Source organism: Uloborus diversus, chromosome 5 (genome assembly GCF_026930045.1).
Source record: "Uloborus diversus isolate 005 chromosome 5, Udiv.v.3.1, whole genome shotgun sequence".
Taxonomy (NCBI): Eukaryota; Metazoa; Arthropoda; class Arachnida; order Araneae; family Uloboridae; genus Uloborus; species Uloborus diversus.
The window spans coordinates 92,344,504-92,371,267 of record NC_072735.1 but is presented as its reverse complement, the minus strand read 5'-3'; the positions used below and the strand labels follow the sequence as shown (position 1 = coordinate 92,371,267).

At 36.5% G+C, this 26,764-nt stretch overlaps 1 protein-coding gene across 1 annotated transcript in view; it reads left to right on the top strand.

Annotated features, from left to right (window-relative positions):
- LOC129222037 (golgin subfamily A member 6-like protein 26) overlaps positions 1 to 26,764 on the top strand; it is a 79,770-nt gene that overhangs the window by 46,549 nt on the left and 6,457 nt on the right. Inside the window, exons 6-7 of the mRNA XM_054856453.1 lie at positions 16,566 to 16,693; positions 23,975 to 24,070. Of these exons, the coding sequence (XP_054712428.1) occupies positions 16,566 to 16,693; positions 23,975 to 24,070 (224 nt within the window). The remainder of the gene's footprint in view (positions 1 to 16,565; positions 16,694 to 23,974; positions 24,071 to 26,764) is intronic.

The window sequence follows — 26,764 nt, the reverse complement described above, 5'->3', positions numbered from 1 at the left end:
GTTTAAAACTGATTTTGAAGACAAAGGAGTTAAAATACAACTTCAAAAGTATGGTATTTCTTTTATGATACTTAGCATATTATTGGGTATTAATTTCATCAAAACTAATGTATTCCATAAAGATTGAGATTAAAAAATAAAATACTTAATTATGAGAAAATTGAAATATTTTCAGTTTTTGAGACTCGGTTAAAAGTTAACTATAATAACTTTGAAAATTTTACTGATATCAAATTAATTACCATACTCCATAGATTGCAACAACATATAACTTTTATGTTCTCATTAAATAGTTAATAAGATACAAGCCTTCAAAAGTGCAACATTTAGCATTTATGAGAATGCTGTTCAATTTGACCAATTTTCAATCGCATGTAACTATTCAAATAAAAACTTTTAAGCAAAAATATTTTTGATATTTTTATGTAGGCATAAAAGGAACCTGTATACCAAATTTCATAAAAATCTCTTACCATGCGGCCACCACTTTTTTGCGAATTTTGCTCATTTCGCATGGAATGACCCCTTGGCGATTATTTTTCATTTTATTTACTGTTGCCAAGTTTGATTAAACTTACAATGAAATTTCTTTTTTTGGCGATACCATCCATTATTTTGTTTATTAATGGACTTATGATAATACAAACGATTAAATAAGACTTCTTAAATGTTGCGTTAAAATACAAAGTAATTCGCTTAATGATTGAATTACGCTATTAAAAAGAAAATTGTCCGCCAAACAAAAAACAAGCTAAATGAAAACCGTGAATGGTTCTTCTGAAATAAATTGCCAAATTAAACAAATCTTGAAGCTGTTTCTTTAGTGTCAGAAACTTTCGTTTCTAAGACTTATTAGACGTAGCAACAGCAACAACTTTTCAAAATACAACAGGTTTCGTTAGCTAAAACTTTCTTTTATTTACTATACTGTAGAATTAAATTAGTTCAAAGACTGTTGGCTAGGGGAAAAAAATCAAAATCATACTCATTAAGCGATAACATTGTCGATCGGCAAATTTGTACTCTTATATGAACTCTTCAAAACTACTTACCCAAGTGGATAAGGTAGCAACTTTTGAATACCTAATGCTATAACTATACAAAACTACTACATTTCTTACATGCGGGATAAAGGTAAATTAACTCTCTCTGTCAGGATTTTTTTTTTTATCAAATGATGTGAGGAATTCAAAGATAATTTTCTATTGACGGTCAGTTTTTCTTGAGCCGACATCACACTTGGAACTTTAATGTAGAAAATGCAATGTCCAGTTAACTATAATATAACAGGTAACACAGAATCACATTTTTTTTTGTCATCATTATGTACTTGTACTTGAGGTAAAACATCAATAAGATGAGAGAGATTACTTATGTGCATCTCACTCGGCAATTCATCATAAAAATAATCATTCACAATGCTACAAAACTCATACGGAGCCATAAGACTTACGGCAGGTTGGCGTGTTACGTTCATGAAGAAAACGAAATTAAGTGACACAATTATTCAAACATTTTTGGACAATACAAGAAGGGAAAAGAGAATGGTAAAAATTCTAAGGATTATCTACACGTGATTCGTACGAGTGCGAGGCACGAGCAACCTGGCGCAATGACAACATGTAGCGCTTCACTTCACGTCAGTGGCAAAAAGTTGAGCTGTCAATATTTGTTGCCGCATACTCCCCTCCCAGTGTCAACGATATCTTGCGGGAAAATGCACATGACGTCCAGAACGTGTAGTCCTTGGTTGAACATTTGCTTCATCCTCTGATGAAGGAGTTGTAGGTTTCAATGAAGAACCACTCGGTGAGGTAATTGGTTTATGTAGCATATGTTGCGTTGGATTACCTTGCAAAACTGGAGGTGATGCTAGTGGTGGAACAGCTTGTTTACGGGGGCTATCTAAAATCTAAGCAGGTTTTAACCTATCAATTGATACAGGTACCGTTTTGCCTTTTACATTCAGATGAAATACCTTCTCTGTTCTGCGAACCACTAAAAAGGGTCCATCGTAAGGGGGTTGGAGTGGACGTCTCACCATGTCCTGATGAAGGAAAACATGAGTAGTTGTTGCTAAATCAGGATGTACAAAAGTTTTGCTGTGGCCATGACGTTTTGGGTGGTATGGGACATAAGTTTTGCATATGCCCTCGTAATTTGCTCACAAAGTCTACAGGATCAACAGGTTGTTGGGTAGGATTCAGAAACTCTCCAGGAAGGCGAATTGTCGTTCCAAAGACTAAGTCAGCTGGTGTGCAACCCAGGTCTTCTTTCAGAGCGGCTCGAAAGCCAAGAAGGATCAATGGAAGCACTTCCGTCCATTTCTCGGTGGCATGGCATTTAATTGCAGTCTTGAGAGGCCTATGCAGTTCCTCGATCAATACATTAGCTTGTGGGTGATAACTCGTCGTCCTGGATCCGTGGGTGCCCATTAGGTTTGTGAGGGAGCGAAAAAGGGCAGCTTCAAACTGCCGTCCTTGATCGGTTGTAACGGTTGAAGGCACTCCATAACGGGAGATCCAACACGTGAAAAATGCTTCAGCAACTGATTCGGCAGAGATTTCCTTGAGTGGGGTTGCTTCTGGCCACCTAGAGAACCTATCAATCAAAGTCAAGAAGTAAGAATAGCCATTTGAGGGACGCAAAGGGCCCACAAGATCCAAATGGATATGATCAAATCTTGAGAAGGTTCTTGAAAGGTTGCCAAAAGTGCTTTTGTATGGCGATGAACTTTGGCCTTTTGGCATGGTATGCAGCATCTGGTCCATTGAGCTATATTTGACAACATTCTAGGCCAGACAAATCTTGACCTGACAATGTATTGTGTTCTGCGAACACCAGGATGAGCTATATTGTGCAAGGATGCGAAAATATCTTGGCGAAACCGATTTGGGACATAAGGACGAGCTCTGCCTGTCGATACGTCACAAATTAAATCAATGTTAGATTCTCGGAGAGTAATTTTTTTAAGTTGCAGAGATGAGTTTGATGATAGTAAGGACTTCAACTCATCATGTGTTGTTTGTGCTGCAGAGTAATCGATTGGTGAAGGGATACATACAGCAGCTATACGGGACATGATATCTGCAGGGATATTCTCAGGTCCTGGAACATGCTGTATATTAATAGTAAATTGAGAGACAAAGTCTAATTGTCTCACTTGGCGTTGTCATTCTTTTGGCGTGACGTAAGTGTAAGAGGCTTATGGTCCGTATAAAGGACAAATTCCCTAGCCTCCAACATATGCCTAAAATGACGAACAGCTGCATAAGCAGCAAGGAGCTCTCTGTCGTAAGCACTGTACTTAGTTTTTGCTGTACTAAATTTCTTGGAAAAGAAACCTAAAGGCTGTAATTCTGAATTTACAACTTGATGCAGTGCACCGCCAATAGCATAGTCAGATGCATCTACATACAAGGCAAGTGAGGCAGTAGGAGAGAGATGAACAATAGCTCAGTCAATAAAGGTTTCGTGTCGCAACTAATTTAGGGAAAGCTAAATTTTTGCAGGTTGTTAGTACATAAAGTATACACTAAAAAAATACAAAGTCCCGACCCCCACCCCTCTTGCTTTCTCCCCCACCCCCTCCGAAACATTGCAAGAGCAGTACTATGATTATACGCTTTTCGCGTCGCAACTAGTCAGGGGAAAGCTGAATTTTGGCAGGATGTTAGTACATAAAGTACACACTAAAAAGCCACAAAGTCCCGACCCCCACCCCTTTTGCTTTCCCCCCACCCTCTCCGAAACATTGCAATAGCGGTACTATGATTATACACTTTTTGTGTCGCAACTAATTAGGGGAAAGCTGAATTTTGGCAGGATGTTGGTATATAATGTATTCTTTAAAAAAGTACAAATTTCTGACCCCCACCACTCTTTCTCCCCCCCTCCCTCACCCCCTCCGAAACACTGCAAGAACAGCACTATGATTGTACGCTTTTCGTGTCGCAACTAATTAAGAGAAAGCGGAATTTTGGCAGGATGTTAGTACGTAATGTATTCTTTAAAAAAGTACAAAGCCTCGATCCTCACCCCTCTTGCTTTCCTTTCCACCCCCTCCAAAACATTGCAAGAGCAGTACTATGATTATGCGCTTTTCGTGTCCCAACTAAATAGGGGAAAGCTGATTTTTTTTTCAAGATGTCGATATACTAAGTATACACTAAAAAAACACAAAGTCCCTACCCCTATTGCTTCCCCCTCCCCCCGCCCCGTCCGAAACATTGCAATAGTAGTATTATGATTATACGCTTACAGCTCGAAAACTAATGATGATACCAGAGTATTCCTTTTTTTTATTTCACTTCTTACAATATAATAAACTAAAGGTGCCCAACCTACGTCCCACGGGTCACATCCAGCCCATGAAACTGATTAGTGTGAACCGTTGTTTTGCGAAATGTTACAACTCCAGGACTATGTAGCAACTGTTTTCTGAAAAACAGGTTGCATACAAAAAAAAAGGGCATCATTAACTGCAATTTTTCTTTTAAAGGGGTCATTTAACAGTTTGTTGGCTTGGTCTGAAATATTGTTACAATGCATTCCACTACAATGTCCACACATAGACGTACAATCGAACCCAGTTTACGACAGCTACAGTTTGTAACACAATGTTTTACAGTTGCAAGATTTTAGTAGGAGAATTTCACTTGGCACAGAGGTAATTGTCGTGATCTTAGGAATCAGTCTGTTGCTTGAAATATATTTTCAAACCCATTCATCTGCTGGAAGTTTAAAGCGTAACGAAGTTTGAATAAAAGTTTGTGAAAAGCAAGTAATCACAAAAATGTCCCTAAAGTCCACTTTTGATTTATCAAAACTTCCACCAACTTCAGACATCACTCGTCAACATCTTTTTAAGGTTTCCACCACAGTTTTTAGGGTCAACTTCAGATTCAAACTCTGTTAGGTTTTAAACGTCCCCCAGAAGAGTGGGGTTGGCATTATACTTCATGCAACACACTGATTCCTAAGTTCATGAAGATTACCTCTGCTTAAAGTGAACTTCTCCCATTAGTATCTTGCAATTGAAAAGATTATGTGTTTCAAACTGTATCTGTCGTAAAGCTAGGTTCGATTGCACGTCTATGTGTGGACACTGTAGTTGAATGCACTGTAACAATATTTCGGACCAAACCAACAAAATATTAGAAGATGGCCCCTTATTACATTGTTGATCCATTTCAAGAAAATGACTATTATCATATTATTATTTATAAATTTTGTTCAAACATTTCTTTCCAAGACGTAATGATGAAAAGCTATTAATTTGTGGAAGTTACTTTTTGGTTTTAGTTGTGAGATTTCTGCGTATGATTAAGTTAGTAAAATGGTGAAACTAAGCTATCTACATAAAAAGTGTATGTTTCATAATTTGTGTATAACAGTGGTCCCCAACAATGTTTTCAAAAACCAATTTCTAAATATTTGGCTAACAATTTGTAACATTGTCATTAATCGTGCTCTTCGAGTTGTAACATTTCACAAAACAACGGGATCAGCTTCGCGGGCCGGATACGGTACCTGGGCCTTAGGTTGGGCACCACTGGTTTATAATATTGTTAGGAATGAAATAAAAAAAACACCCCGGTAACATCATAAATTTTCAAGCTGTACACTTATAATCATAGTAATGAACTGATCAGTGTGCAATGTTTCGGAAGGAGAGGGGGAGCAGCAAGAGGGGTTGGGGTCGAGCCAGCCCAGGTTTTAGTGTACACATTATGTATTAACATCGTGGGAAAATTCAGCTTTCTCTTTATTCGCTTTTCTTTTCGCAGCTAATTATCATAGTACTGCTCTTGATGGTCAAAGTGTTTCGGGGAGGGTGGGGGGGGGGGGCTGGAAGCAAGAGTGGTAGGGGTCAGGACTTTGTGTTTTTTAGTGTTTTCTTTATTTACTAACGTCCTGCCAAAATTCAGCTTTCCCTTAATTAGTTGCGACACGCAAAAACGTATAATCATAGTACTGCTTTTGCAATATTTCGGAGGGGGGTGGGGAAGAAAGCAAGAGGGGTGGGGGTCGGGACTTTGTGGCTTTTTAGTGTGTACCTTTTGTACAAACATCCTGTCAAAATTCAGCTTTCCCTTAATTAGTTGCGACACGAAAAAAGTATAATCTTAGTACTGCTATTGCAATGTTTCGGAGGGGGTGGGGGAGAAAGCAAGAGGGGTGGGGGTCGGGACTTGGTATTTTTTTAGTGTATACTTTATTTGATAACATCCTGCAAAAATTCAGCTTTCCCTAAATTAGTTGCGACAAAGCCTATTTTTTTACCTTCATTGACTGGGCTACAAGTAATGTTGCATTTGCTAGTGCTTGTTTACATTTGTTAAAAGACTCAATTGCAAGTGGAGTCCAGACAATCGGTTTCTTTGAATTCTTTTTCCCGGAGAACCCCTTTAAAAACTCTGTTAACGCAGCCTGGCTGTCTGCTGCATGAGGCAGAAACCTGCGATAGAAATTTATTAGGCCAAGGAACTTACGCAAGTTACCAATAGTTTCAGGCAATTTAAAATCGCGTTTTGCTTGAACTTTATTTTGCAAGGCTTTTCCTTTTGGGCTTATCAGGTGGCCAAGAAATTCTAGCTCAGTGACACCAAACACACATTTTGAAACATTTAGGGTGAAGCCGTATGCACTAAGACGTTCAAATATAGCACGTAAGTGCTCTTTATGCTCTGTTTCATTGTTTGAAAAACACAATATATCATCAAGATAAACATAACAAAATGGAAGACCTCTCAAAACCTCATGCATAAAGCGCATGAAGGTTTGTGAGGCATTTACTAATCCAAAGCATAAATGAGTGTACTCATAAAGACCTCATGGGGTTGTAACTGCTGTTTTAGGAATATCAGCTTCAGCAATAGGTATTTGGTGAAATGCTTTAAAGATGTCAATTTTTGAGAAAATGGATTTACCGAAAAGGGAATGAGCAAAATCTTGCAGATAAGGAATTGGATAGCTGTCAAATTCAGTAACAGAGTTGAGCTTGCGGTAGTCTCCAACTGGACTCACAGTAGAGTCTTGCTTAGGAACGACATGCAACGGTGAACTCCATGGGCTCTTGCAGGGGCGGACTGGGTCCTCCATGAGGGCGCCAACCTTGACTTCCAAAGGGCGCCCCCCTTTGTCACCCCCCCCCCAAAAAAGCTCTAAACTTCAATTTTGAAATAGCCGTTTCTACACATTGATGTGAAAATTTCCCCAATTTTTTTTTGCAATTTAAGCATGATGATGATTTAACATACGTAACTTGGCACGACTTTTATTTTTGAGGTAGACTGTGGTACAACGGGAAAAGCAGCTGGTAATATATAATGACGATGTTTATACCTTTCACCTCTCAATGAAAGGTACATTTTGAACTAGCGTACCGTACCATAAATAATAGGGGAAATATAATCTAGATGAAATTAACCATATTAAATTGATTTAAGACTAAGAAAGATAAATTCCTTTAAAATAATATACTAATAAATACTAATTTATTAGATAAGATTTTTTCACAAAAACACACACACACAATACAAACAGAAGAGTAAGAGTTATGCAGCCTGCTTTATTTTAAACGTATTTTGTTTCCTTTAAAAGAGTACATTAAATTAAAGCTTCTTCCATTCCACAGTACAAAAAATGATAATCCAAAAATTTGAAAGCAAAGAATTTATTTCGAAAATTTCATTTCTGTGATAGAAAACCTGCAACTACAGTTACATTTACTACGAATACACACTATAATGTAAAAATCATAAAATACTTCAGATAAAGTTTTAAGAAACAAACTAGATTTTCTTTTAAATAAGACATAGTTCATAGTTCCTAGAGCATGAGCTATATTGCTATTACCAAGGTAAGTAAGTACTATTTAGCGATGTATTAATTGAAGTTCAGTAGTACTTTTAAATGCAATATCTTCTCTACCATTTAAACGATGACAGATTATCACGCATTTTAGTCATTAAGTATTTTACACGTAATGTAATTTTAAAAATAGCCAAACCCTACTTACAAATTATCTCCGAAATTTAAAAGGGAAAGAAGATGATGAATGATTTACTCGACGTTGAATCCCGGTTATCACAAATTTGCCATTTCAACTGCGCTTGCGCGCGGACTTAGCTGATTTCAAAAATCTTGCTAAAATTAATTACAAGCATTTTAAATTTTTTAATAAATATGAGATGGCAACAGATAAAAATTAGAAATCACAAAGCTTTCTCTGATTTAGTTTTTAGGTCTCAGTAAAGATTGAGTTTTGCGTCTTAATTATTAATGGATTCGAAGTCTGATTTTCTATCAAACAAAGGCCATTTTCAGGTTCAAATTTTTAAATACAAAGGCGAACCCTCAACCTAAATGAAAATGTATAATACTAAGCTGTTTACGCCTAACGTAAAATATCCGCAAAAGACAGATATCTATACTCATGTTCCAATCATTTTTGAAGTACACAACGTGTTTTACGTTTATGTTAAATATTTTCAAACCAATAAATATTGAAGTGTCATTTTTCTCTTTACATCATAAAGATTATCAGTTATTCATATCCGTAGTTTTATATAATACTAGCAAAAATACCCGGCGTTGCCTGGGTCAGTAATAATTATGAGAAACAATCGTTACCTGCATTTTTTTTCTGTTTTAAGTAGAAGAATTTAAAACACACATTTTTGACGTTATTAAACATCTAGCTTCTTCCTTACTGATAAAACTAAAGTAGCAGTAAGTAGAAAGAGCAAAATAGTATTCATTTAGAAACGAAAACACGAAATTTAAGCATATACAAATTTGAAGAATTTTCGAAATATGAAATTAAACTTCACATGTTTAAAAAGATTTATCAGTTAATACTTATTATTTTTTTACATGGAGTCTTACCTTCTCTGTCTGTCTATTGAAGTACGAACTGTTTAAAAAAATGTAGCCGCGCGCCCGTGATCCCCTTAAACTTGCTTTAGTTATTTTGGAAAATTTCGATTATTGTGGGTTTTTGGTGCAATTTAAAATGCTACCGAATTTGCGGGAATCGTTTTGGGATACCTTGGATAATGCTCCCTCTCCTTACTTTGTAAAACGGTATATTACTAATTTTTGTTAAAGAGATAGTGTCGCCATATGCTAAGATACTTTTGGTCACCATAAAATGGCGCTAAACAATTTCATCCGAAATGTTTCCAAAATAAGAAGTAAAATTTGGCGATGGTTTGAATTTGTGCACAAAGTCACATTAATGGAAGTTTTTGTGCTGTTTATGGATTTACCTAATTTAGTTGCTGGATTATTTTACAGTAAAAAGTTTTTAAAGATTCTTTGATTGACGATATTTTGGTTGCATGGTGAAAGCTGACAAACATTATTACGTAGTCTTTGACTTCAAAAACCGCGACAGTTGAAAAAACTGCCAAATGCATCCGCTTCTAAAATCTTTCTGCAGAAATTTTGGGGAGGTTTCTGATGTTAGATTGGATAATGATTAAAAAATCCAATCAGCACAAATAATAAAAAAAACACCATTAATTACCCTAAAGTTCCGTTTAAATTTAAAATAATCAACCAAATCTAGTTATTATTAGCCAATCTTGGGGAGGGAAAACATTACTTTAAGATTTGATTTGAGAAAAGCCTCAGTCGGACGAAACACAAAAATATTCAACAGTTCTAACTATGAACTGGGAGTTGAGATGATACACTAAATAATGAATTGGGTTGAGGAAAGCCTTCGAACATGGAACAAAAAAAGTTCATAACTCGTTTTTCATACAACTTAGAACTTTCTAACAGATGCCATCTTCAGCAGAAAAATAAGCGCTTTCGATGGACACATAATTTTAATATGTGCACGTATTTTTTCACCGTCATATTGGGGCATTTATGCGAAAATGTGGACAAATTAGAATAAAAAAGGAACTATCAATCGGATTTTTTTCGAACTGGTCTACAAACCTCCCCAGTAACAAAAAGAACAAACGGTGAAAGTTTCAGCCAAATATGCCGGGTAGTTTCTGAGATCTTAGGGAACAAATTTACCAAACTCCATTTTTATATATATAGATATCACGAAATCGCTGTGAAAGTATTCTAATCGCATTCATTAATTTGTTGAGACTCTAGCTCAGCCTACAAGCAACACGAAATCTTAAAACAGAAAGCCCAAAAAGCTAAGTCTGCGCGCAAGCGCAGTTGAAATGGCAAATTTGTGATAACCGGGATTTAACGTCTAGTGAATGATTTCATTATATTATATTTTGATTTCGAGTCATAAACGATTTTACTGATTTAAGATGGACTTTCGATTTTTCATGTTCTCCAACGGTTTGTGCTAAATGTCTATATCTATCGAAACCTTGGCAAAATATTGAAGAGCCATCAGCGTAGGCTAAACAAACACTGCAATATAATTTCCTGTCATTAAAATTGAACGAAAGCCAGTTTCGCTTAAACACTTGAGTGTGACCTTTGGGGTTAGAATTATAAATATTCGTATCGAAAGGCAAAGGTTTTAAATCTTCATCTTCAATAGGTTGATTGGGATGAAAGGAAAAGAACAAATTTATATTTCTGAATGCAGGTTTTTTGAAGTAGTCTACTAAATGTAGTTCTTCATCTTGATCAGGATGAAGAATATTTTTGTTTGATGATTCGCAATCTAATTCGATGTTATCAAGGTTGTCATTTTTAGCTTTAAACTGGTCTTTATCAAATGCAATTTCGTGGATATCGTCATCAAGGACAATTAGGTTCGTTGCTTCATCATCCCTTACTGTCTTCTCTACAATCTCACTATGAGAAGATGTCGGAGTTTGCGTTTCGAAGTCTAAATTGAGTTCAATGGAATCATCTTCTCCAGACTTACTTTTAGACGGCCAAAATTTTGTAATTTTTGAGCACGTTGATGCAGCTTTTTTTCTTTGACCAACCTCTCTTTCTTTCCTATACTCATGACCAGACTTTCTTTTCTTTCTCAATTTGTCATCCATAGTAAGATAATAAACATCTGTAAACAATAAATAAATAAATAAAAATCCTGTATAGTTCGACAGAGCAATTTTAAATACTGACAGCAGAATTTTTAGAAACCAAATTCTTTCTGTATAGTTAAAATATCTTTATAGTTAGTGCATAAAAATGTACATACGTCTGAACTAGAGATAAATGTATATTTTTATAATAGTGTTTATGTTAGTGAGACTGCGTGCTAATTATATGTAGGCATCACACCTGTTCTCAGTTGTTTTATTATCACCACACCAACTCATTTAAATAATATTCTATTTTTCATTTTAAGACTATTTCCTTCGGTGTATTGTTACAAAAAACAAATTTAAATGAACAGCATTTCCAATTTATACTGGACAATGCTGGTAAAACGTGAAGCTTTCAGTCCACTTTCCCATAAAAATAAAAATAACGACAACGCGAAAATAATCCGATGCTGGTTTCCATTTTATTTTTTATTTATTTAGAACAGATTTTATTCAATTATAAACAACTTGAAAAAACTAAACATTAGCATTTAAACTTTATTAGCTGCTTTAGAATTAATCCAAATATAAAGATATTGATAATAACTGCAATGTCACTTCTGGGGAGCAACGAATTCAAAGTTAGTTGTAATATAATTTTAATTGTAACCGCCTTCTGAAACTTTTGGGGATTGCATCATACCCTCCGAAAATAAGGAAGGGGGGAGGGGGGGACGAAGGTGCACAGGTTCAAAGGACAAACAAACTGGAGGTCGCTGTTTTTTAGCACAATGATCCCTCTTCCCGACTACCGACCACTTATCAGGAGCAATCAGTCGAATTTAATTATAACACATTATTCATTATAACATCCTTCTGAAAACTTTCATAGATTGCTTTTGCTTCAATCGTAAAAAAAGGTCGAAGACGGACATGCCGGGGAAGGGGGGGGGGGGGGGGGGGCTCTGCAAACTTTTAGACGTAGCTTTAAAAAAAAAAAAACGTGCATACTTTGTGGGCGTACAGGTCGGAGGGCGCATCGGCCCGGGGGCCGGTGGGCCGGCGGCTAGTCCGCCCCTGGGCTCTTGGAAGGACAAATTATTCCCTGATCTAGGAGAAATTCAAATTCAGATGAAGTCTTCTAGGTTTCGCTGTCACAGGTGGTCCTCGAGTCAAAATATGGTGCACTGTGTTATGAGCAACTCTCTGCTTAATACGGGTTGGATTTGTTATATCTGGGAATTCAGAAAGCAATAAGTCGTACTCTGAATTAACAGAAACAGTCACCACAGAGGGTTGGCTTTTGTGAACAACATGTCTATAGGTAAGCAATGAAGTTTCTGGATTGATAAGACACTGGCGTTTCAAATCAATTAGACGATTAAAATGTTGCAAAAAGTCAGCACCGATGATTGGAGAAGTTACATCAGCTATCACAAATGTCCAGGGGAAGAGTTTCGAAGAGACAACCTAAATCGAGTTGTCTGTGTACAAATCCGTAAGCAGGAATTTTAGTGTTATTAGCCGCGAACAGGGAGAATGTTTCACAAGAGTTCCTTTTTTTATCTTTGAAAGAAGATGGCAATACCGAAATTTCGCTACCCGAATCAATTAGAAATTTTTGTCCTGTCTTTCTATCATGGAGAAACAACCGACTGGGTTTTTTAGATGCCTCCGTCATCCCAGCTATGACGGGGGTGAGGCGTTTTTTTGCTGTTGATAGTTGCTAGGCTGAGCACATTTCCGCGCCTTATCACCAAAGCGATTGTGGTAAAAACACATATTAGAAGATCCGTTATCCTTTCTTGAACGGGACCTTGATCTTGAACGATTCCGGAACCTTGTACGTTCGCGAGACAGTTCAAAGACTTGTCGTGTAAGCTCTTCAATTTGTTTGGCGAAAAATTCAACTGTGATTCCAGTTGTGTTGTGGGACATACTGCTGCTCGAAGTGGCACAAATTGCACTGGGCAGGACAACTTCGGCGACTTTGTCAGCTATGATAGCTAGTTGATCCAATTTTTCAGAAGAGGCTGATAAAACTGTCTGGATATGAGCTGGCATCCGTTGCAACCATAAATTTTGTAGAAAATCGTCATTGAGCTGTTTTCCAGAAAGTTCTTTCATTTTTCGTAGGAGATGACTTGGCTTCTCATCACCCAGCTGTAATTCAGTGAGGAGTTTCTTAATTTTCTGATGTTCAGAATCTTCAAACTCACTAATTAACCGCTCAGTTAGTTTTAGATATTTTTCTTCAACTGGCGGATTTAGTACGATGTCGGACACGTATGATAAAGTTTCAGCATCAATGTTGGCGATAAGGGCCGAAAATTTGGTCTCATCACTCGTAATCCCGCTGTAATTGAAGGCGTTATCGCATTGCGCAATCCATTAACGTACGTTAGCTCTCCAAAACGGTGGGATGCGAAGTGCAACTTCCGCAACCTGATTTTGTTGATCGGGAGTAGTCATCGCTAATTCCCAGTAGTAGTTCCAAATGCAAAAACTTACTAATCAAAGTTTTCAGGAAACAATGACGCCAAATGCTTCATTAACATGGCATTCTTAAAGCTATATCAAGATAACACTAACTGAATTCACTTTTCTTTTGAAAAGTCCTCAGGTCACCAATTTACGGCAGGTTGGCGTGTTACGTTCATGAAGAAAACGAAGTTACACAAAAGTGACACATTTATTCAAACATTTTTGGACAATACAAGAAGGGAAAAGAAAATGATAAAAATTCTAAGGATTATTTACACGTGATTCGTACGAGTGCGAGGCGCGAGCAACCTGGCGCAATGACAACATGTAGCGCTTCACTTCACTTCAGTAGCAAAAAATTGAGCTGTCAATATTTGTTGCCGCAGACTCATTTGCAGTCTGCTGCAACCACATTTATGAATCGGATTCAAAGTTGTCTTATGTTATATTATGATCCAGCGGATTAGCAATATTTCCCAAATCTAGCATCCAATGGATCACTTCGTATAACTCCAGGGCAAAAATGACGTTTTTTGCTCTCCTTTGGAAACGAAAAAGTAATTTCCTTTGCGAAGTTAGACAACACATTTATGGACCAAAAAGATTTTCGTTGGACTAAAGAGAAATTTTAAAGGTAAACTGGTCGATCTGCGCTTACGTCATCAAATGTATCGTTGCCAGTTAACAGGCATTGACTCTAGTACGGTGATGCTCCACGTCGACGCCACACGCGTATGCGGCGTCTATCCTTGGATAAACAGAAGCGGGATTCATCTGAGAACACGACATTTCGCCATTCTGTCATCCACGTCGCTCTATTCCGGCACCATACTAAACGTTGCTATCTATGTTGTGGGGTCAATGGCAGTCTTCTTAACGGACGCCGTGATTGCAGACCACGTGCGACCAAACGACGGGAAATAGTTCTGTTTGACACGGAAACATTCCGGATATCTTGCACCTGCTGCAGAATCGAGGAACAAGTGACTTGTGGGTCTGCTACAGCTTGTCGGTGGATGCATCGATCCACGCGTTCTGACGTCACTCTGGCTGCCCCTGCACCCCTCAATCTTGCCACATTTCGTTGTTCCAACCATCTTCGACACAGTCGATGCACCGTGCTCGCATCCATGTGGGTATCAGCTGCAATTTGACGTACGGACCAACCTCCTCTTCTCAGTCCGATCGCCATACCCCTCGTAAAATCGACTATCTGCTGGAAGTGCCTTCGCTGACGCCGGCCTGACATTCTCTCGTGTTACACGTATCCTCCAAGACAAAAACAAAATTTATTCGATAACTCTCCAGTCAGAAATAACGACACGAATATTGCCCATTCTGCAAGTTCCTTCCCTTATATCTTACTTCACGTGCGTCGGAGAGCTGCGCATTTCACATCATTTGCTTAACTCAGTGATGTACGTCTACTCTAAAATTTGTATAAATTTCTGAACACTCTTTCTTGGTGTTGCATTTTCAATGTCGAGTAGTGTATATTATCAGGGAGCAATTAGGTTATAATTTATTCCTAAAAAACTTAGTTTAAAAACGTTATGATGGAAAACAGTAAATGTCGTGTAATTTCCCCATTAAATGATTAAATATAAAACCCATTGTTATGAAAATTCGTTGCTTTACACAGCAATATTAAAAGTAATTTTTAATCAAGGCTTCTCTGGAGCAACTATGACATTTATTGCTTTCTTAGGAATTGTATCTTCATCTTTATACATAAATGGCTACTTCTGTATGTATGTATGTACGTCCGGGGTAATCTTCAAAACTAGTGGACCGATTTCAACCATTTTTCACCACAGGAACAACTTAGGCTATAATTTATTGCTGAAAAACGTAGTTTAAGAACGTTATGATGGAAAACAGTAAATGTCATGTAATTTCCCCATTGAACTATTAAATAAAAAACCCATTGTTACGAAAATTCGTTGCTTTACACAGCAATATTAAAAGTAATCATAATGAAAATTTTGAATCAAGATTTCTCTGGAGCAAGCATTTATTGCTTTCTTAGGATTTTTATCCTCATCTATATACATAAATGGCTACTTCGGTATGTGTGTATGTCCGGGGTAAGCTTCAAAACTACTGGTCGTATATTAACCATTTTTTCACCATAGATAGCTACACTATCAGGAAGCAACTTAGGCTATAATTTATTACTAAAAACTTAGTTTAAAAAAGTTATGATGAAAAACAGTAAATGTCAGGTAATTTCCCCATTAAATGATTAATTATAAAACCCATTGTTTCAAATATTCGTTGCTTAACAACAGCAATATTAAAAGTAATCATAATGAAAATTTTGAATTAAGGCTTCTCCGGAGCAAACATGAGTTTAAAGTCATTTAAACATTTAGAAACTCTACTTTTTGCACACTTAGGGAAACATAGTAGAGAGCTTTTTTTTTTCTTTTTGTGTGTGTGTACTCTTTAAATAAATAAAGCGCGCGGTTTTTTTTAGTGATCTTTGTTTTTGTTAGTTTATATTTTGGAAATTCTTCAGTTTTTTATATGCTTCAATTCGTGCTTTCGTTTCTAAATGAATACTCCTTTGTTCTTTATACTTATTTTTATTTTACTTTTATGGGTAAGGAAGAAGCTCGATTTTTAATCACGTCAAAGCGGTGTGTTTTAAGTTCTTTCAGTTAAAACAGAAAACGAAAAAAATTAGTGATTGTTTCTCACAGTTATTACTGACCCAGGCAACGCCGGGTATTTTTGCTAGTTTACTATAAAGAGATAAAATGTAATTAATTTTACTTCCTTTTTATTTTTTCTTCTGAAGAAATTTTAAGGAAAAACTTATTAGTTGCATTGTTTGAAGGGTGCTACTACTTTATTTGTTCGTTTATTTATTTTTTACGTATCTATTGCATCAGATGAGAGAAGCATTTTTTTTTTTCAATCAACTGAAAATAAATTTGCAGTCTTAGCTAATTAAGAGACTATAGATGAGATGCTAGAAAGTCGATGTTGGTATACGAAGAGTTGCCTCGTTCAGTTCTGGGCGGAACTTGTTATGTTTTTGCATTTTTTAATTTATTTTTCTATGATTTCTTTTTTTCTTTCTTTTTTTTTCTACATTAGAATCGGAAAAGCTTAAAGAATGTGCAAGAAAATTTGCAGAAAAGGAAAAAGAGGTTTTCAATTTGGAAGAAAAAATTAGAAAATTGAATGCAGAAAAGGAGGAAGAAATTTTGAAAATTAAACTCGAAGTAATTGCATTAACAATCATTTCTGACTCGTATACAAACTCGTGGGTTATGTTTTTCGGGAGTTCTACTTCCCTCATTTTTGCTTTCGTATCGTTTCAAATCAATCAATGCCTTGAACTTCGGCGTCTCAGAACTACTGGTGTTTTTTCAAAGGTTGTACTGTCAGTTTCAATATGAAAGATTAACCTTTGAGATATTTTGTAGCTTGTAGTTTTTAAGTTTAAATTTCTGCAGAAACAAAAAATTGATAACTCTTCTACAAATTTTAGCTTGTGTAGATAAACACATTTGTGACATAGAAAGCTTGGTTGGTTTCAATCTTCAGTGCAACATCCAATGACTCACAACTGTAAAAAAAAATATGATTATAACTATAATACTCGAAATTTGAAATTTTTGCGAAGACTTTAAGGTTCAAGCATAAAATTCTGCAACACCATTTTGATTTTTCTGAAGAAAAAAAATGGTATGGTGTGTACCTATATTGGTAGAGACATTGAATTGCCGACCAATGTACCTAATTTCATTATAGGGCGCATATGGGTTCTTGGGAAATTATTTACTTCTTTTAATACTATCAAAAATCTATGAAATAAGTTCTATGTCATACTGAAACTTCCGCTGTAAACAGTTTGATTAATGTTTGAATAGGAGGTAAAAGTTTTGGAAGGGGGGATGTAAGTTGTTCCCTTTGAAAAAGCTCTATGAAGAAAAAAATATTTTTTGTCAATACGTTCTGAAATAGAATGTTACAGCGCACCGACGCCAACGACAGCCATCTTAGTCAGACCAGTGGCGTTCGTTATATCGAAAGCTGAACATGTGCGCCACTGATCCACAACAGTGGCGTTCGTTATATCGAAAGCTGAACATGTGCGCCACTGATCCACAAAATTTATAATGTTTTCTTTTTGATATTTTTTATTCTATTTCACAGATTTTAATAATTAGCTTTTATCGGTATTTTTTCGCAAAGATAGACAATCCTAATATACTAACCTGAAACTTTCGTTTCGTTTTCTACTCTATAATTTGCTTTTTTGAAGACCTATGTGCTTTTAAGGCTAGTTGTTCCTTTTTTCTGGGGCTGATTGTTCCGAGGAACAATTTGTCCCGAAAAAAGGAGCAGCTATCCCCAAGGAGCTTCTAGCCTCTATTTGTCTGTATCAGCAATGCAGTAGATAAATACATTAGACCCTCGTTTTACGCGGGATTACTTTCGACAGAAATGCCGTGTAAATCGAAACCGCGTAAATTGAAACCTAATACTAGTGTTAAAATAGGAGTTTGGTTCCGTAGATAAGAAAGTACTTCATTCTAGTGATGACTAATTGTATAATAAATTTAATGTGTACTTATATCGACTTTTATGCACAACATACATAAAGAAAGCGTAAATTAATTTCGTGGCCTGTTATAAAGAGGAGCTGGCAATGACAGTCTTTTGGCAGTCATTAAGAATTTTTCTCTGTAATTCTTTGCAGAGAATTAACGCATCCATGATCACTTGCGTCATTTCCATGATAGAATCTTCCTTCAGTAACAAATCAGAAAGAGCATTTCTATATTGTCTAGGAATGGCTCAAAATTTCCAATGTGAACGTTTCTGGTTGTGCGTCACCGACGTCGGTATCTTCGTTGGTTTTGGCCTCCTTTGTCACTCCTAAAAGCTCTTCTTCCAGAGAGTTCTGAACTGTGAGTTTAATAACTTTATTTTTGGAAAGAACTTTGGAACCAATCGCATAAATTGTCTCCAGTGGCCCAAGGAGGCTGAGGAACCCAAAGAAGAGCCATTATTATTTGCTACTCTGATATGGTGTAGGTGTCGATATGTTGTCATGATCTTTTGTCAGTTTAAAAATTGCACGAGGTAAATCCTTTGGGATAAGGAAATGGATCAGGTTCCTCCATATTTTTCCATTTGAAACCTGTGTAACTTTCTGCTGCAAGTTCCCTCTCAGTGTTTTTTTAACCTGAGCTCAAAGTTAGCGAAAGAAGGATACGAAAACCGACTGCTGCAATTTAGAACCATTTTTGGGAAGGATATTTGCCTTCTCATTTGCAGGTTTTTTGCAATGACTGGGGATCCATTGAAGAACTGAACTCCATTCAGTGGTGATAGAGTGGGAAAAGTAAGTCTTTACCTCCTACAAGAAGAAAGCAATCGCTGAGAGAAGGCGAGACTTAGATTTCTGCATCAAACTTAGAAGCATGAAATCCAGCCGTATAAGATTTCTTGAATAATCCCCCACAGAAGGCCTTTGGCACCAGCACCAGTATTTCCATCACTTGCGGAACCATCAGTGTTGACATGAATACGTATGTGCCATTCATCCCTCGGGTACGCTTCATTTTCAACCTCGAAGGAGAAGGTTCTAAAGGCTTTGGGCACATTTTTTGTCATTAAGATCAATAGACAAGCAATATGAAAATTCTCTGCAAATGAAAGGAGATAGACCAGAAGAAAAAGGATCAGGTTGTGTGTGTGAGTGGACACAAAGTTATTGAGTTGGTCAATACATTAACGATTTATGAGTTTACAATCTGGTTGAAATGGCAGTAGTATTAGTCTTGCCAATGTTGCAGGTTCAATCTCTTGCACTTTCCATTGACTATAATCGACTGTTTTCCTCTTCTGATTTTGAAGGGCTCAAGGCCCATTTGAATTTTTATGGCAGCAATTGAATTAGATCCAGCTGCCCTAGTAATAAGTCTGAGTGCCTTACTCTGTGTCAAATCTACAAGACTGTGGCAAGTATTAGAAGTAGAGGTAATAAGTTCCCCTCCGTACTCCAAAACATTTTTAGCATAAGTCTTGCCTGTAGGTCAAGAGGGTATCGGTCGAAGAACCCCAGGTAATGCCCGAATGGGTATTAACAATTTGAGTCTATTGCTACTTTTTTTTAGCTAATTCTTCATTGTGTCTTTTCCTAAAAAATTTACTGTCCAGAAAAACACAAAGGTAACGAAAAGTGCCCCCTTGATTTACGGTTCGTTTGTTGTAATTGACACTAGTGTGGAACTGTTTGGTTTACCAAGTAAAAAGTTGGCAAACTGTTTCTTCAGGATTAACAATCCTGAACATTGTGTCTTTTCCATAAAAGTTTTCTCTCCAGAAAAACACCTAGTTAACGAAAAGTAGGGGAAGTTGCTATACCCACGGACAAAATTTACTTTTGAATTTTTGCTAGTCTCTGGGAATGGATAATCGATCGGAAAAAATTTCTGGCAGAATCTACAACTTATCCATCTAATTTGGCAATTTTTGTCTGGTGAAAATCTCAAAGCTCTCAACCTCAATTTTTTTTAAACATCTTTTTTGTCCGTGAGTACAACAACCCGTTCACCCCGTGGACAGGTGCCATTGTACTCATGGACATGTAAAAAACAATATATAAATAGGTCTGAGGAACTCAATTATACTCAATACATTTTCATAAGCCATTTTATATTTAAATACTTCAAACATCCATTGAAAATAACATTAAATAAAATCTCCAACAGAAATTAAACTTTGAAAATTAATCGTAGGTTTTTTCCTTTTTTTTAATTTTCCTTACTCTTTAACATCAGTGGAAAAAAAGTTATTAGTCTTAAGAGAGTTAATGATGTTATGAATAATTAATATGTTTTTAAACAAAAAAATAACTAGATTCATGATAGTATGGCTCTCTATGTATCTACATAACAACTTCAATTTATATGCAAATTGAAATCTTTAACCAAAATTAACCCACCACAAAAAACTCAGTTTAGATTAAACAAACAAAAATCGGGAAAAGTTGACTTCAAATGAAAACAGGTGGGATTGACGGCCTGTAGATCCTACAAGGGGGGTTACTTCAACACTATAACTTCAAGCCCTACTTCAAATTCATCATCATTGTTGAAAGCAAATTTCGGACGTTGATGACAAGGCACTATTTTGAAGTACTTCACATTGTAAGAAGACTCATGTGTGACCCAAGGAGACTAAAAATTGCTGTCCGTGGGTACACATGGTTATGTGTCCTTGGGTACAAAGGTATGCTATTTTGGTTTTGCAAGGCAGTCACATCGACAGGACCACAGTTTTACAACATTAAAAATCAGAAACGAAACCTTCAAAATATAGGAAATCGTGATACCTACAACAAAAATGAATAATACAATCCACGACGGACGAAAAAAAAAGAAATTGCTCATGTTTTTTTTTATCTTAAACCCTACTAAAACCAAAAACATGTGATATAATCTTAAATGTTCGGTTGATGGCATTAAAACTTCCTGGGGTACTGGAGAGGGCTGTGACACACACGTTGAACCCCAATTAGGATCTCTCTCGACGATACCCGGAATTTCCCGACCAACGTCCGTAGGTACAACCGTCCGTGGGGTACAGCATCTTCCCCTACTCACTTGATTTAAGGTTTAATGTAATTGACACTAACCTGGAACTGTTTAGTCGACAATAGGGATATGCACGGGGGAGGGGGGGACTCATGTTGACCCGGGCCCGAGCCTGAAGGGGGGGGGGTCCGAGATTTTTAAAAGGAGGGTGAAACATATACAGAGACGTATGGGAAAACGATATGGAGGGGGGGGGGCAGTAAAAGTCATTTGTGACGGGTCCCAAAATTTCTGTTCACTCCCCTGGTTGACAAAGCAAAAAGTTGAAAAACTTTCTTAAGGATTAACAATCATAAGATTTTCTTGGCACCGATATCCTTGATGATTTTTAAAGCATCATTTATAGAAGGATAAATGACTGAAATATAATTTCCAGTGGTGTAAATAACTATGTCGTCAGCAAAAGCTAGACATTCGATGTTTTGTAGTTTTAACAGTTCGACTATCACATCATTAATTGCGATGTTAAACATAGTACAGCTGGAAATGGTACCCTGGAACAGACCATTTTTGAAATACAAATACCTGGAAAGAGGATTGATTTTTAACTAGCTATTCTTTAGGATATGAATTATCTAAGCCAGTTAAGCAAGTTTCCTTTAATACCAGCCTTCATAAGTTTCTCGACAGGTTTACTGTGCCAAATTTTATCAGAAGCGTTTTTGAAATCGACATATAGAGCATTGTTGATTGTCTTCGATGGGAACCATCCTCAATGCATTGAGAGAGGAAAGCGAGTCGTTCAATAGTGTTACGTTTTCTTCAGAATCCTGCCTGAAAATCTGAGAAAAAGTTTCTGTCTTCCAAATAAGAGTTAATTCTGTTCATAACCATTTTTTCCATTAATTTGCAAAAGCAATTAGTTTGGGACATTGGGGGTTCTCCACTCAGCAGGGAAAACGGACAAAATTTCTCTTGTGCATAGCTCGATCGAGTTCGTGGAGGGTAAAATCACAGTTAAAAAGTGACTTGACACACATATTGTCAAAAGTGAGTCGACACACGGAGGCATAAAACTTAACAAAACCCAAAGATTTGTCTTTAATATTGCTAAAGGCAGGCCATTACTAGTCAAAGGTTCGTTTATTATTGAAATTTGTTCATTATTTAGAGAAGGAAGAAATCAGTGAGCCCGAACGCCAGCTTACAAACGGTCCTCTTTAGTTCCGTTAATTTCTCGGTCCACAAAGGTTTACATTTTCGCATTTTATCTCTTGGGATTGAAGTTTGGACACAAACACTAATATCCTCGGTTAAAAAATGACCACATTTGTCAGATTTAAAGTACAGTGAAACCTCTCGGGAGCGACCACTCTCCGTTCCTGAAAAAAGTGGTCGTTAATGGAGGTTGGTCGCTCTTAGAGGTCATTAGGTCATTTTTTAACATGCGAAGGTAATATAGCACCTATGGAAATTATTCATTTTCTTCCTGCAGGGTAATCAAAAACAATAGAATAAGAATGTTTAAACAAAGAAACTTCTCTTTTTTTTGGAAATTTTTAATGTAAAATATACTTTTTACATGATTTTTACATTTAAACACTATTTAGTAGCGTTAAAATATGTAAAGAGATTTGCCTGCTTCAGGCTTTTAGTTTTCTCTGAAACAACTTTAGATTCTAACTTAGCTTTTAGCTGTAAAAATAAATTATTAATGTCCTCATCATTAGTGCAATCCGAGTGCAATATAAGATTATCTATCTCTGTTAGAGTTTGTTGAGCTGACAGTCTTAGTCGTACAGCATCCGTTAACCCCGCGTTTTCATCACTTTCATTAAATGTATAACATCAATATGTTTCTCGAGCGTGAGATAAACTCGCTTTTCCGACATTTTTACTGCGGTGTTGATCAAATGTTGATTAAATGCAGATCCAATGCAAAACTGAAACCAATCCTTTAGCTATGCGAATGAGCTGTAGATTTTGTTCACTCTAATGACCTCACCCTTCCGCAATGATAGGGGACGCACGCCTGACTTGACTGGTGATATACCTGTGCAACCTTTTAACTTCCCAAGGATCCGAAAAACTACGCCCCCTTTTTTATGACATTTTTGAGGTTTAGAACAGGAGAAGATAAGAAAGGAACGTGTTTGAAACCACAGGAGAATCGATTTTAATCCCTTATTCTGGTTTATTTCCACTTTTGTTAACAAGAGAAGACTGATATGTGTGTAAACTAAATGCTTTATTGCTTTTCATTTGTTGTCTCTCTCTCCTTTTTGGTTTCTAACGAAAAATTCCTAGCATTTGTTACAGCTGAAGTTGTCTATATGCCGGTCGTTGTGAGAGGTTTCGATGGTCTTTCCCAGAGGTATTTTAACATTAGGTATATATGGGGGAAAATCGGTGCCATGGAAAATTGGTCGTTAATAGAGGTGGTCGCTGTATAGAGGTGGTCGTTCATAGAGGTTTCACTGTATCAAGTTTATTCATAATTAGTAGTTCGTCAGTTAATTGCTAGTATTTCATCTAGTTTGTCATTTTAGGATTCCATCTAGGAAGAGAGTCCTCACAAGAAGGGGGACTCTGGGACTAGAAAGTACGATTAATCTTCAGGATTTTATGACCATACAAGGGTAAATGGTTTAGCGGGACTATGTGGGGGAGGACAAGGTCAGGGATTGTCTTCTCTACTTTAATGAACATTATTACTGTATGAGGATCAATTTGTTTTTTGCGTAACAACACTACATATAATATACCTCATTATCCGAGTTGGAAAAATTGAATCTGGATTTGTGACTGAAGTTTATTTGAAAGTTTTTTTTTTTTTGGGGGGGGGGGGATTGAATACTTTTGGGACATTTTATGTTTTATACTTTTCAGTTTTTTATGTATCCAGTAGATTATTCTGTTACAGTTGTTTTGTCTTTATTTTTTTACGTGCAGAATGAAGAAAAGATTGAGAAATTGAAAACCCAACTGTCAAAGACTAAAAAAGCGTCCGCATCTCTTGGCTTGAAAAATGATGATGTATTCAGACAGGTATGTTATTGCTGATTGCTGACAGCAAACATTTCATACGAAGTTCTTTCTACTCGAATTAATACTCGTGAAACGTGATTCTTGAAACATTTACTACTTGTTTAGGTTTCTGTATGGTTCCTTAGCTCGCTTCTCGTGTTGAGTGGAGGACGATCATTCAGACATTATAAAACAAAAGACTACTGTTCTGCCGTGTGGAGGCAAACGGCAGTATCTGCAGAAATGAGTTTTCGAGACATTTGAAGAAAGCGTTTTCTATTCAATACTAACAATAGTGAAAAGTTAGAATTATACAGTTTTTTCGTGTTTTTATATATATACTAGCTGCGTGCCCGGCGTTGCACGGGCTACCTAAAAAATAAAAGTTATGTCAAGTGACGCGAGTTCAACACTCAGGCTTGAACCAAAAAAAAAAAAAAAAAGTCAGTGTAGTTTTGCGGCAGATTGCGGAAAACCCCCCCAAAAAAAGTAAACAATTTAAATCCCCTGATTACAGGAAAAGCCTCAAAACAAAAACAAGAATTTTACCTGTTCATATTCGACAAAAAGAAATGGCAACAGATCTTTCATCTCAATGATTTTCTTCACGCTGTAAATTTTAATAAAAGCGTTCATCCGGAAAGTTGAGATGAAGCACTGAATAATAATTTAAATGGAGGAAAGCCTTCGAAAAATAGTGATTTAATTTTGAAATCTAAGAGACATAATTAAAAGTTTTTAATTGATATCTTCGCTAATTATTATCGGAGAATTATGTTAAATAGCCAAACATGAAGACGGGAGGATTACGAATCCATCGATACCTGGTTCGATGGTCAGTTCACTGTCGTTCGGGAGAAGAAGCTTGGACATAGATAGATAGATAGATACTCAGATTTTATATGTATAAGATATATATATATACTAGCTGCGTGCCCGGCGTTGCACGGGCTACCTAAAAAATGTAAGAGCAGTCCAGTTGATGCTTTTGTAGTACACTGACACTAGTTTCTAACGCGTTAAGGAATAAATAAATGCGCGTAAAGCAAGGTTTGCAAAACACCAGTAAAACATATTTTTGCCAAAACACCTCATCAACGTTAATAATCGTTATCAATGATACAAGTTATGAGTACATTTTCAGTCAGCACAAAAGGGGAAAATATATGCATTATCAACTATAATCTTTACTCACGTTAAACTGAATTACATCTGATAGACTATATCGGAAATATTTACGCACAATAACAATCCGCTTTTTACATAAAATAGTCTACTACCCGGCGTTGCCCGGGTGTTTATTAATGCAACATACCACTCAGATAAATATTTGGATGGATTCTATCCACATGGTCGTACAAGAATTACATCAATCCGTTTTCCAGGTACAAACCCTCAAAGAACTCAAATAACTTGTAAATCACTCATTTACTTTACGACGTGCACGGTCCTCCTCGAAAATGAAAGTTATGTCATGTGACGCGTATTTAACAATCAGGCTTGAACCAAAAAAAAAAAAAAGTCACTGAAATTTTGCGGCAGATTGCGGAAAAAACCCCAAAAAGTAAACATTTTAAATCTCCTGTGATTACAGGAAAAGCCTCAAAACAAAAACAAGAATTTTACCTGTTCATATTCGAGAAAAAAAATGGCAACAGATCTTTCATCTCAATGATTTTCTTTACGCTATACATTTTAATAAAAGCATTGTTATGGAAAGTTGAGATGAAGCACTGAATAATAATTTGAATGGAGGAAAGCCTTCGAAAAATAGGGATTTGATTTTGAAATCTAAGAGTCATAATTAATAGTTTTTAATTGATATCTCCGCTAATTATTATCGGAGGATTATGTTAAATAGCCAAACATGAAGACGGGAAGATGACGAATCCATCGATACCTGGTTCGATGGTCAGTTCACTGTCGTTCGGGAGAAGAAGCTTGGACATAGATAGATAGATAGATAGATAGATACTCAGATTTTATATGTATAAGATATATATATATACTAGCTGCGTGCCCGGCGTTGCACGGGCTACCTAAAAAATGTAAGAGCAGTCCAGTTGATGCTTTTGTAGTACACTGACACTAGTTTCTAACGCGTTAAGGAATAAATAAATGCGCGTAAAGCAAGGTTTGCAAAACACCAGTAAAACATATTTTTGCCAAAACACCTCATCAACGTTAATAATCGTTATCAATGATACAAGTTATGAGTACATTTTCAGTCAGCACAAAAGGGGAAAATATATGCATTATCAACTATAATCTTTACTCACGTTAAACTGAATTACATCTGATAGACTATATCGGAAATATTTACGCACAATAACAATCCGCTTTTTACATAAAATAGTCTACTACCCGGCGTTGCCCGGGTGTTTATTAATGCAACATACCACTCAGATAAATATTTGGATGGATTCTATCCACATGGTCGTACAAGAATTACATCAATCCGTTTTCCAGGTACAAACCCTCAAAGAACTCAAATAACTTGTAAATCACTCATTTACTTTACGACGTGCACGGTCCTCCTCGAAAATGAAAGTTATGTCATGTGACGCGTATTTAACAATCACGCTTGAACCAAAAAAAAAAAAAAGTCACTGAAATTTTGCGGCAGATTGCGGAAAAAACCCCAAAAAGTAAACATTTTAAATCTCCTGTGATTACAGGAAAAGCCTCAAAACAAAAACAAGAATTTTACCTGTT